This window comes from Gadus morhua, chromosome 18, assembly GCF_902167405.1.
Source record: "Gadus morhua chromosome 18, gadMor3.0, whole genome shotgun sequence".
In the NCBI taxonomy this organism is placed as follows: Eukaryota; Metazoa; Chordata; class Actinopteri; order Gadiformes; family Gadidae; genus Gadus; species Gadus morhua.
In genome coordinates, this window is record NC_044065.1 from 12,129,245 (window position 1) to 12,141,298 (window position 12,054).

At 43.6% G+C, this 12,054-nt stretch overlaps 1 protein-coding gene across 3 annotated transcripts in view; it reads left to right on the top strand.

Annotated features, from left to right (window-relative positions):
• Window positions 1-10,353, top strand: part of prkg1b (protein kinase cGMP-dependent 1b) — a 103,611-nt gene extending 93,258 nt beyond the window's left edge. For 2 of the 3 annotated variants that reach the window (XM_030340251.1, XM_030340250.1), the window contains exons 10-18: window positions 4,553-4,649; window positions 7,549-7,688; window positions 8,102-8,191; window positions 8,382-8,523; window positions 8,806-8,969; window positions 9,430-9,552; window positions 9,782-9,844; window positions 9,992-10,058; window positions 10,166-10,353. In XM_030340251.1, coding sequence (XP_030196111.1) covers window positions 4,553-4,649; window positions 7,549-7,688; window positions 8,102-8,191; window positions 8,382-8,523; window positions 8,806-8,969; window positions 9,430-9,552; window positions 9,782-9,844; window positions 9,992-10,058; window positions 10,166-10,264 — 985 coding nt within the window. In that variant the 3' untranslated portion in view covers window positions 10,265-10,353. Of the gene's footprint in view, window positions 1-2,909; window positions 4,179-4,552; window positions 4,650-7,548; window positions 7,689-8,101; window positions 8,192-8,381; window positions 8,524-8,805; window positions 8,970-9,429; window positions 9,553-9,781; window positions 9,845-9,991; window positions 10,059-10,165 lie in introns of those variants that run through there. The other variant, XM_030340252.1, reaches the window with a different exon arrangement.
• The last annotated feature ends 1,701 nt before the right edge of the window (window positions 10,354-12,054 follow it).

A 12,054-nucleotide genomic window follows, 5' to 3' on the forward strand; every position in this document is an offset into this window, starting at 1 on the left:
CACCCACACATGCACCCACACGCATACATTCACACACATGCATACATGTGTGCACAGTCACACATGGATACATATCTACACATTCACACATGCATTGACACTCACACACATACAAGCAGACCCAAATATACGGAAAAAACAACTGACCACTGCTTATCCTTCATGCACACGTGGTACAGCCAAAATAAACAGACATGCGAGTTATGGCAGTGGGTCAGGATACCTGCGTTGTGATTGGCTGTGGTGGAAACGAGCCCCGTGCCAAAGGGATGGAGCTACAGCATGTCATGCAGCACCCAAAAGCTGTCAGCGCACACATGCACTTCCACAACCACAAATGCACACATATTTAAGTACACTAATAATAACTAATATAAAATGTGTTTTTGCTTCCTCAACCAAAACCAAAACCTAAACGAATCGAAACAATAAAAAACCAAAATAATGAAAATCGTCCTTGAGAACACAAACAACTTTTAATATCTGCTCTCCCCAAATCACTATGGTTGCACAAACTATACTTTTACAAACTAGAGAACCAGGTGTCTCGGGGCTTCTTGTCTGTAATTTGAGGGGCTCCCTGCTGGACTGGGCGAGGTATAAATGTCAGGATTGTTTGTTCAATAGAATGGAACATATGCGTTACTTGAGGCGTATCAACATCGTAAACAGTAACATATACGCTGACTGGCAAGATTTGCGGAATAACAATGGCACCTATCCAAGGCCTTATATGGCAAGAGAACACAGAAATAACACATTAATAAAAAGATTAATTACATTTCATTAAATGACGTTTATCAAGCAGATTTTTTTGTCCAGAGCGACTTCCAAAGAAGGTTGACTACTGGAGAATGCCCAACTTCCAAAGAATCATTTGAGGACATAAAAACTAATAAAATAGGCAAAGCAACTGGTTTTAAGTGCTACAATATAGTAACTCGAGATAGAGACTGTGTTTTTATTATAATTGTCAATCAATTCAATAAATCCATTCTATTTTTGTTTTCTTTTTAGTGTTATTTTTCTTATGGATAAATAAAACAACAAATCAAAATAAATATATCAACTCATCAATCAATCGATCCACCGAGATTCTACCTAACACCACATAAAAAAAAGAAGAAGAATACATTCATATATTCATAAATTCATGTTTCCTTTTGTTGGTCTTTTAACTTTAAATGGTGATTTATCAGATTTACACAGCCTCTAATTTAGACTAACCCTGCAACCTGTATCGAAGGCTATCCTGTGTAATCCTGCATGAATTACTACATTTTGCTTCCTTCCTTCCCCCCTAATTTGACCAGTTGCAAGAACATATTGGTTCTTTGAAGGACCAACCACAGCTCTAAGCTACAGGCATCCACAACTTCATCAGAACAGTTGAGCCTCAGATCCAAGTTGTAAACATCTTGCTTTGAATCCCGATGGTCTTTCAATGGACCTTCTTGTCAAATTATTATTTTTGTGCAGATTGGTCAATTAACGTCAGCCAGGTGCATTGCAAGATACACAACACGAGTTGTTGAATGTATTAGGGGATAATTTATGATGTGTGAATTAGGTAATTATAAATTAACATGTGTTAGTGTTGAATACAGATCAGAGGTAGTGCGTTGGAGTGGAGGCGAAAGATACATGGGGAGCGACTGATGAGGTAGTGAAGGAGAGAAGTATGATGATGAGAGAAAGAGGGAGACAGACAGAGATGGAGTGAGTGAGAAAACTTTGAGGAAAATTGAAAGAGAAACTATTAATATAATAATTACATATGAGGTCTCATGTAGATGGCAGCGTTAAGACCGAGGTATGATTGTGATCCCTGGAGCTATGTTGGTATGGTATGTTTACTACTGTATGTGCATTCTCTTGAATGTTATGGCTATTTATGAACAGTGTATTGTGTAACAATGTTTTCAACCCCCATCTCTGCTTAACGGTTTGATTATGACCATTACGGACACAGAAAAACATAGTCCTTAGTTATTTTCCATGTGCCATTGTTGACACAATGTTTGTGCAAAGAAATTATAAATGTATGAAAGAAATCATTTATTTGTTAGGTTGTTGGTAATTTTTTATTTAATGATTATTGTTCCTAGCATACTGCGCTACTACCGCTTGCTGTGTGCAGTGTATTGTGATGTAACAGATATTGATACTACGGAGTATTTCCACAAAGTGCCTTCTGTGAAATACCCATCAGGGGTACTATCGACCCCGGGCTCATACCCATAAGACCCCTCTCCTTTGATCGACAGATGATGTCACACTGTGGACACCCTTGAAATGTGCGAAGGCGTTTGTAAGCCACACCAGTCCACTTCACACCCGGGCCTAAATATATACCACGGTAGATTGGTGCAAATCTCCCGTGATATCCCCCTGGGATGGCCCGCTCAGGGGAAACCTAACCAGAGGAGACTCATCCAGGGAAAACGCCTTCTACTACTGGCATACTGCTGGGGGGTGTAGAAGGCCAAGAGGGTCCATGATGTCCCCAAAGACGTTTACGGTCTTAAGGCTTCTCAAGGACCTCCTCAATGCCAATGGTGGTTAAGATGGGTTTCTCAAGGAGCACTATGCTTTAGGGAAATACCAACAAAAGTACAAGATTAAAACCTTTGCCAAAGTTATCAAAGCTTGGTTAAATAAATATCTATTAATTATGATATTAAAAGTTGAGTCATGTTAAAGTCATCTTATTCATACCTACCTTGTCTTGAACAAATGCCTGGCATCGTAAGAAAGATTTGTTCATAGGTAGACAATATATTTCAAAGATAATATAATATATTTAAATCTTTCACCACATTCTAACCACATTTGATCCACATTCAACCTGTTGTTCAAGACACCTCTTTGTTGAGTATGTCCATGAACGACGCCTGCTGAGATATCATTGAACATCGACTGTCATGACCGTCATGACCTTGAACTTTAAACATTCCCCTTCCACCACCAACAGCCGAGCTTACCCTCACGTCTGACCTGTCGACAGCTGTTAATGTTTCACACATACCCAAGGGGATTCAATTGTCCCGCGTAGGTGTGTCACATGAGCAGCGTGTTGGCCACGCTGCTGCCGCACTTTACCGGAGCGAAACCTCTCCGCAATGTTTCCATCCGCTAAAAATACCAGCCCGCTGGCAAGCCAGTTATCTAGACATCCATCCGTCCGAGCCAGCCAACCAGATAGAGTGTCAGGGCAGCGGGGCTATACCCCTGCAGGCTGGTTTGGACCATGAGCAGTTTGAACGTTCTGATCTTGGGGAGGCCACGGAAGTCTCTCGAACTCGAATAACCGCAAAGAATTCAAAGAAAAGTTTCTGTTGAAATATTGCTCTCCGGATATCAGGGAGGATTCTCCCCCAGTGTGGAGGACGTTGATCTCCAACAGCCTAAGGGATTACTGTGTTTGTTGCTTGCTCCAGAGGCTCCTTCAATAAGAAGGGAGCCGACAGGGGAAGACTCACCGCAAATCATCCAGCATCCTCGTAAAGAGGATTCTCAAACGTACTTTCTTTTCACCTCTGTGTCCTCCTGAGAATGCCTTGCTCAGAGGCGGCGCGTCCTGGATTGTGACAGTCCACCGTTGGCAACTGCACCGGCCCCGTTCAACTACATGTGGGCTCAGCCAGAGGTTCTGGCCCCGTCGACGCTCAGCCAGTACCATCGCATCCGACCGCCCTGCCCGCCGCTGTGCTACCCCCACCTGGTCAACTGGACATGGCCGCTCCCTGCCTCCCATGAGATGGCGGACTGCTGAATGTTTTCATCAGAAGGAGCAAACAAACTGGCGGTGTAACAAATGACTATTTATGCTTGGGTTTTTCAAGGGTCCATTTGTTGAATCATTTATTTTTTCTTGCACAATATTGCACTATTTTTGTTTTTGTTGTTCGGTTTCGTCCAGCCAATAAATCGAACTTTGTGGTCTAAACTTCAGACTGAAGAAGACCCTCCAAGGGCTTTCTACGCATTTTTTGGAGGGTTTATTTAACTCGTGTGGACAGTTCAATGAGAGAGCTACTCCCCCTCCCCATCCGGAGGCACAGAGAGAGGCTCAGCAGCCTCCCTCCTGCACCCTCCTCGTCCCCCTTCCCCATCGCCTCTTTCTCCATCCACACCTCCAAGAAGTTCCCTTTTGTCCATGTGGTGAAATGTTGCAGGTACAACCACAGTCCCACAGTCCCATGCTAATGCACCCCTGACGCACGTCCACTCCCTGTTTCAGTATCGTGTTAGTTTGCTTCATAATGTCACACCTTGCCTCTTTGTTTCCAAACACACCACCCAGACAATTCACATCCGCTCTTAAGAATTGGCTTATTCTTACCAATGGAACTATATTGTTTTGCTAGCTTAATATCATTCAATAGTTCCTGATGTTTGTTATGAAAGAATAAGTCTAACTGTATTACTGTAAAACCGGGGCTGATACTGAGTAACTGCCGTCAAACGAGACCATCCACACGTGGACGTCATAAGTTCCACAGTGTGAAGTTATTTCGTTAACACTTCTTTCGTTTGCAACTTTATTCAGGTATGAGGCTGAGAATGCCTTCTACTCCAGCCTGAAGTTGACAGACTTCAACATCATCGATACTCTTGGAGTTGGAGGCTTTGGACGTGTAGAACTGGTAAGATAACAAAAAGATGACTATCATGAGCAGTACTGCTAACATCATCTAAGTGTTTCTCAGACAGTCTACAGAGCCTATCTGTATGCATCTTTGAGCAAGATGCCTGCCATCCTGTTCCTTAACGACATGTATCTGAATTCACTGTAAGCCACTAAGGATATAAGCTTCTCCTTAATAACTACTAAATACAAGTTCCAGAAAAAATATTAAGTCGGTTCTTGCACATAAATACACCGTCAATCAGGTAACTCAAGAAGTTGTTTCTTTTGGACGCAGTTTACTTGGCCGTGAATGAGGTAGAGAAGACAGAGCACACGTGGAAGAGTATGTCCCGCTCTGTATTCCAGTAATAACCCCGACCTGGCCCACAGAGACAGACCCAGGCCCCCACACTCCCTTAGGAGGATAGCCTGTGGAAGTCTGGTGTTGATGCCCCAGGGGAGCCTTGAGACCCAGGGACCGGATGCTCGTATCTCTGGATCAAACCCAAATCCCTTTTTTTTTTGAAGAAGAAGAGGAATAAGACCTATATCTTATCTCTATGTCTCAAAATTACCCAGCCTTTCAAATTCTTTGAAAAGGAATTCATTGTTAAAAGTCCAATTCTTTTTTTAGGTCTGGTTGCAAGGGCATTTAGACAAAAGCACTTCCTTGTCGAAGTTCATTATTGAAGCACCCTTTAGCAGAGACGACCCAACCAAAGCGTAGGGGCCTTCTTTCTTTACAGCATACGCTACATTTCAACTCTATGAATAGAAGGGGGAATAAAGTAATGTTTTAGTGTAATATAGTTGGATCTTTTGGTGAACCGGTCCCTACAGTTGACCTTTCTCCCCTATTCCCCAAATTCTGAACTGGTATGGTGCTCTGAGTCAGCAAAAATACAATAAATAAAGACCTTCATTTGCTTCAGATGAGATGCAGATGGCTCCTTCCCTGGAAACAGGATTACATTTCTATGAACTTTAAACTCTATCATTTCGGATCTTAATATCAGACCATTTATTACCAGCCTCTGTCTAGCCTTTTCCCAGCCCTTCATCTCCATCAGCCCATATCATCTGACATGGTGTGATAGGAAGCCAAAGGCTGCGAGCTCATCAAGGCAGCGCACAGGGATACTCACGGCACTTACTCAGCAGAAACTATTTTTACGCCTGAAACCAAACCCACGGCTAATACCATTACCCATTGAATCTGCGGTAAATCTATAAAGATAAAGGGGATATCGATGGACTGGGCTGGGGTGAGGGGCTTTGGGTATGTGGGGGGGGAGGAGACGTACGGTCCAGCACCAGACAGTTGGTTGCGACAGAGGTTAATTTTAGGTAACTTTCCACTAGCACACGAGTGCTAGTAACCGGAATCGACAGACACGGGACCCAGACTGCTGTCCCTCCTGCTTGATTTACAGACTTTATGATCACGTTCCAGAGAGAGAGAGAGAGAGAGAGAGAGAGAGAGAGAGAGAGAGAGAGAGAGAGAGAGAGAGAGAGAGAGAGAGAGAGAGAGAGAGAGAGAGAGAGAGAGAGAGAGAGAGAATCCCGGAGAGAGAGAATATTGATTGATATGATTTGTTTTATAAAGAGTCAGCCTGAATACATTGGGACATAGTTTGGGCCGGAAATGTATTGTAGCTGGTGAACGACGTGTGGAAGAGACAAAGACAGAGACAGAGAGAGAGACAGGGAAGGAGAAAGCAAGCAGGAGACGATATGCTCGGCGGGGGGGGGGGGGGGGGGGCGCAGCAGGATAGAGGGGAGGAGGGAGGAGTGGTGGGACGGGGGGGAGGGAGAGGACAGGGGGGAAGCCCTTGGGTGGTTTTTTTCCAAAAGAGGAAGGCTTCCCCTGCCAGGATTTCCCATCATGCCTTCCGAGTTATTTTGGGATCAGCCCCATGGAGGAAGAAAACAACCCCCCCCACCCCCACCCTCCCACACACACACCTCCTCCCCCTCCTCCCATAACTTTCACACCTGTCCACATGTCAATCTATCTGTCTTTTTGTTTGACTGTTAAACTGTGTCTGTTTGACGATTCCATGTATTATTTGTCCATCAGTCATTCAATTTTGGGAACCCAAGATCAAGAACGCGGTCATGTATACAGAGTTCGAAGTACATACTGTCTTATTCCCACTCTCAGATGCCTGTGTGCGCACACACACACACACACACACACACACACTGGCTCCTACTCTTCTGCACTCTGTCATGCAAGTAGGTCTTTCACATGACCTCATGTAAAGAATCTCTCTCTCGTTCTCGCTCTCTTTCTCTATATGTGGGCAGGGGGGTATCAGGGGGCTGTGCTCTGATATAGCTTGCTGACCTCATGACAGTCTTTTTGTAGAGCTTGTTGCTGAATTAGCACGCAAGGCTAAAAATGGCCTGAATGCCACCAGAGGGTGTCCCCTTCTGAGCACATGTTTACAAGCAAGGTGATCTTAGCTGCTTTTCTGAGGCATTTCTGGCAGGGAAGCACCACATGTTTACGGGAACTTTTACAGAGCGCTAAGCTAGCTGTGACTGAAAGACCCAATGGACGTGTGTTGACGGTTTGGCCTGATTAATAGCAGACCATTGTCTGTTGTTCATACTTAGTTTTATTGTCTCTTAGTATTTATCTTTAAAATGAAAAATCATTTCCCATAAATAATTGATAAATAAATCATAAAAATTTAGGTGCTTGGAAACTGAAGGGCTTATAATTTCCTGAAAGATTTCTTTGTATTCAGTCCAGGAAATAATTTAAGTCAAAAAATGTAAAGCTTATTTGAACTGAAAACCAAAAACCCATTCATTACCTCCTATGCCTAACGCAATGTAATCAGACCATGCAGAACGACATAATAAGGTAATTCATATCAAAAACATCATCTCTCTGGTGTTCTCAGGTGCAGCTGAAGAACGAGGAGGCCAAGACCTTTGCCATGAAGATCCTGAAGAAGCGCCATATCGTGGACACGAGGCAGCAGGAGCACATCCGGTCGGAGAAACACATCATGACCGACGCTCACTCCGACTTCATCGTCAGGTAAGACCCTCACCATCCTTCAACAGAAACACATGTGATCCAGGACACGGGGAAGCCATTTTGAATGCCCAATATCTTAAATATTCAATCTCTACAATGAAAGTTCTGATGACGGATGTCTTGCTTCCTTCTCATTTCAAAGGATTTTATTTTACATGCATTTAATTGTTTGACATACATATAAATAGCCACCCCTTTGAAACAAGCAAACACTACAATGGAATACAATGACATGACACACATACAACAAACTTAAAACCAGACCTCTGTCAATCTCTCTTGACCCAGAATTCCTATCTCGGCGATAGAATCACATTCATGTCTATTGTCTACTACTGGTGACCGACCAGCTCCAGTGATGCCGCGGTTGAATCGATGCCTTGCTAATGGGAGATTATTGCTCTATTTTACAGGTTGTACCGGTCGTTTAAAGACAGTAAATATCTGTACATGCTGATGGAGGCCTGCCTGGGTGGAGAACTGTGGACGATACTGAGAGACAGGTAGCTACACACACACACACACACACACACACACACACACACACACACACACACACACACACACACACACACACACACACACACACACACACACACACACACACACACACACACACACAAACATGTCTAATATATTGTACTAATAATCTTCATTTCTAAAGCCTATCTCTATCTATATTTGTGTATCCAGGGGGTCGTTTGAGGACGTCACCACCAGGTTCTACACAGCGTGCGTGGTGGAGGCATTTGCCTACCTGCACACTAAAGGCATCATCTACAGAGACCTGAAGCCTGAGAACCTCATCCTGGACAGCAGGGGCTACGCCAAGCTTGTACGCATGCACCCTCACACAAATACATACTCACACGCACTCAGACACGCACACATGCACAGCACACCTTCATCGACATGAATGCACTCACACGTACACGCACAAACACACACCTACATGCACACACCTATGTCATATGACTCCTATGTTACGACTATGAACAGAGTTTAACAAACCCATCTCTCTCTCTCTCTCTCTCTCTCTCTCTCTCTCTCTCTCTCTCTCTCTCTCTCTCTCTCTCTCTCTCTCTCTCTCTCTCTCTCTCTCTCTCTCTGCCACCAGGTGGACTTCGGTTTCGCTAAGAAGATCGGTTTCGGTAAGAAGACGTGGACGTTCTGCGGGACGCCGGAGTACGTGGCCCCGGAGATCATCCTGAACAAGGGACACGACATCTCGGCAGACTACTGGTCCCTCGGCATCCTCATGTATGAGCTGCTGACCGGCAGGTACGACCGAGCATAGCCTAGCCTAGCCTAGCTAGCCTCAGATCATATCTACATGGTATAGCATAGTATAGCATAGCATATCCTCTCATAGTAAAGATTGTGTCATCTAAAAAATATATATGTGTGTCGTATATCCTATCATACCATCGACATTATGTCACAGCCTGTCTAACCATCAAGGGATATCATATCATAGAAACTATGTCAGATAGCAATGATCATGTCATAGAAAATACTATATAAAATCACAGAAACTATATCATAGAAAATATACAATATCGTAGAAACTATATCATATCATAGAAACGATCATATCATAGAAAATATATACGATTGTATAAAATATCATATCATAGAAAAGATATCATAAAATGGAAAGTATATCATATCATATCATCGCAAATAATTGATTTCTCTCCCTCGCTCTCTCTTTCTTTCTCCCTCTCCCTCCCTCCCCTAGCCCTCCCTTCTCGGGTCCTGACCCCATGAAGACCTACAACATCATCCTGAGGGGCATTGACATGGTGGAGTTCCCCAAGAAGATCACAAAGAACGCTGCCAACCTCATCAAGAAGCTCTGCAGGTAGAGCCAGGCCCACATGATATACTGAAGCCAAGTGCTCAAATCCCTGCTTTCTACAGACTTTGGTCCAAGCCCCCAACAGGAACGACCATAAAAACAGATGATCAGACATTTCACAGCTAGACATTGAAATTAATAGTTTTAATGCAAAGAGCCTTAATACCTTTGTTATTGATAAGGGTATATTCAAGGAGTTAACAGTCCCTATATTGTTGTAATGTCCCTGCAGAGACAGTCCATCGGAACGCCTTGGAAACTTGAAAAATGGAGTGAAAGACATTCAGAAGCACAAGTAAGTGCCAACCTTTTATCTTATCTCATCTAATCTCTTCTTCTACTCATTTATGTACATGACCTTGACTTGACAATTCTCTCTCTCTCTCTCTCTCTCTCTCTCGCTCTCGCTCTCGCTCTCTCTCCCTCTCTGTCTCTCTACCAGGTGGTTTGAAGGCTTTAACTGGGAGGGGCTGAGGAAGGGGGCTCTGACCCCTCCTATCATCCCTGATGTGAGTTTTACAAAACAGTCACACCAGCTTTTAACAGGATTGCTTCAGTGTTGTGAAGCTAAAGGATGATTCCTCTCTCTCTCTCTCCCCTTTCTGTTGTTCCCAAGGTCACTTCACCGACAGACACCAGTAACTTTGACAGTTTCCCTGAAGACACAGATGACCCCCCACCTGACGACAACTCTGGGTGGGACACTGACTTTTAGGAAGCCTCTTGGCCTTAGTTCCTCTTGTTTTTTCTTGTGCACACATACAAATACACACACACACACACACACACACACACACAGGTACACAAAACAACAAACAAACATGCGCGAACGCACTTGCACACACACACACTTCCATCCCTTGAGCCTAAAACCTACCCCCCCCCCCCCCCCCCCCCCCCACAAAGAGTGGTACTCCGTTTGGGACAAAGAGCCGGTCAACTCTCCTTTGATTACCTTCTGAATCTACCAATAACAGTGGCTTAAAGACCCTCTCCCATTTCTACAAGCATTGTTTAGCGAAGGCTCTCGTGGATGCCTTGCAGTACTGCAAAGGAGTTTTTAACGTCCGGCAGCCAACCAGAAAGAAAACTTTTGTAGCAACTTTGTGTTTCCAAACTTTTTAGTTTTTTTTCCCAACAAAGTACTTACGGAGAATTCCCGGTGGCCACCATCAGGTGGGGGAAGGGGATTCTGGGCCACTGGTCCAGAGGGAGAACATTTATGAGTGTGATGTGGTCACCTACCCAGACTTGCTTTCTTCTTGCCTGGGACTTAATCGTCGATATCATCCTAGCAAAAAGATCCTGGACAGCCAATCAAATTGAACTTTGCTGTTAGTCAAATCCATCACAGTTTGTATTGTTTTTAGCCTGACTGTTCATCCTTTAGCCTGACTGTTCATCCTAGTTAGAGATTAGCATACTGGCTATTTGCGGCTAGCCCGAGCCAGCACATCACACACACAGCGGCTCACACGCTGATGAATCGAGTTAGGTTACATTCATTCCTAAAACATCAATCACGTCCCAAAAGTGCTTTATGCAGCATGCCTCTGTCTGTAACATTTTACAGAAAGTTTATTGAGATTTATTCTTATTTACACCTTTGCCTTGAAACCCAGTGCAAACGATACGGTGGTAAAGCATTATTACAAGGATGAAGCAATTATTATCTGTTCAAACCTTTTCCTCAAACTTAGGCAAAATAATTACACAAGCGTTTTGAATCTCTCATCAAATCGCAAATTAAATAAGGTTGTGAGATTGCGATAAAAATAAAGGTTTTCTCCTTCCAAACATATAAAGCTAAGGCGATGTTTATGCAATTGTGTCTGAAACATTGCTATGCTGTGCCTACATCAAAAGGGTTGTAGAATATAGATCTTCTGTAAATAGGGCCTTAATCTCACAGATGTGGTAACCCAACCACCAATCTACAATTACAACCCAATTAGCATACTGAACAGACAAACAACGTCCACATTAGAGAGATGGTGTGATGGACGGGCAGTCAGGCAGAAATTAAAGGACAAATATAGGACATTCAAACCCATATTGAAATGGGTTTGATTGGGAGATAAACAGCCAATCGGTTAACCTCTGGGTCACCAAGATGCCTTGACCTCCTAATTCTCTCTCTCTCTCTCCCTCACTCTCTCTCTCTTTCACACTTGCTCGCTCTCTTTCTCTCTTTCTTTCTTTCGCTCTCTCTCTCTGAAATATATTTAAAAGCTCCTAGTATCTATGGAAATCCAAAGAGGACAAAAGGACAGCTAACAATGCTGATGCTCTGTGCCATTGAAACTTGTTGACAGCAGTTATGGCAGAGGATAAATACTTTATAGTATCGTTTTGAAAACTCCCTTTGTGTCAACCCCTAATGTTACATGAATCACTATGTGTTGGTGTTTTTGTTTCTCTTTGCCATTGCACACACAAACACACTCCATTCCACACATGCACACACAGAGTTCATCACACATTTTCCATCACGGTTTCATTTAA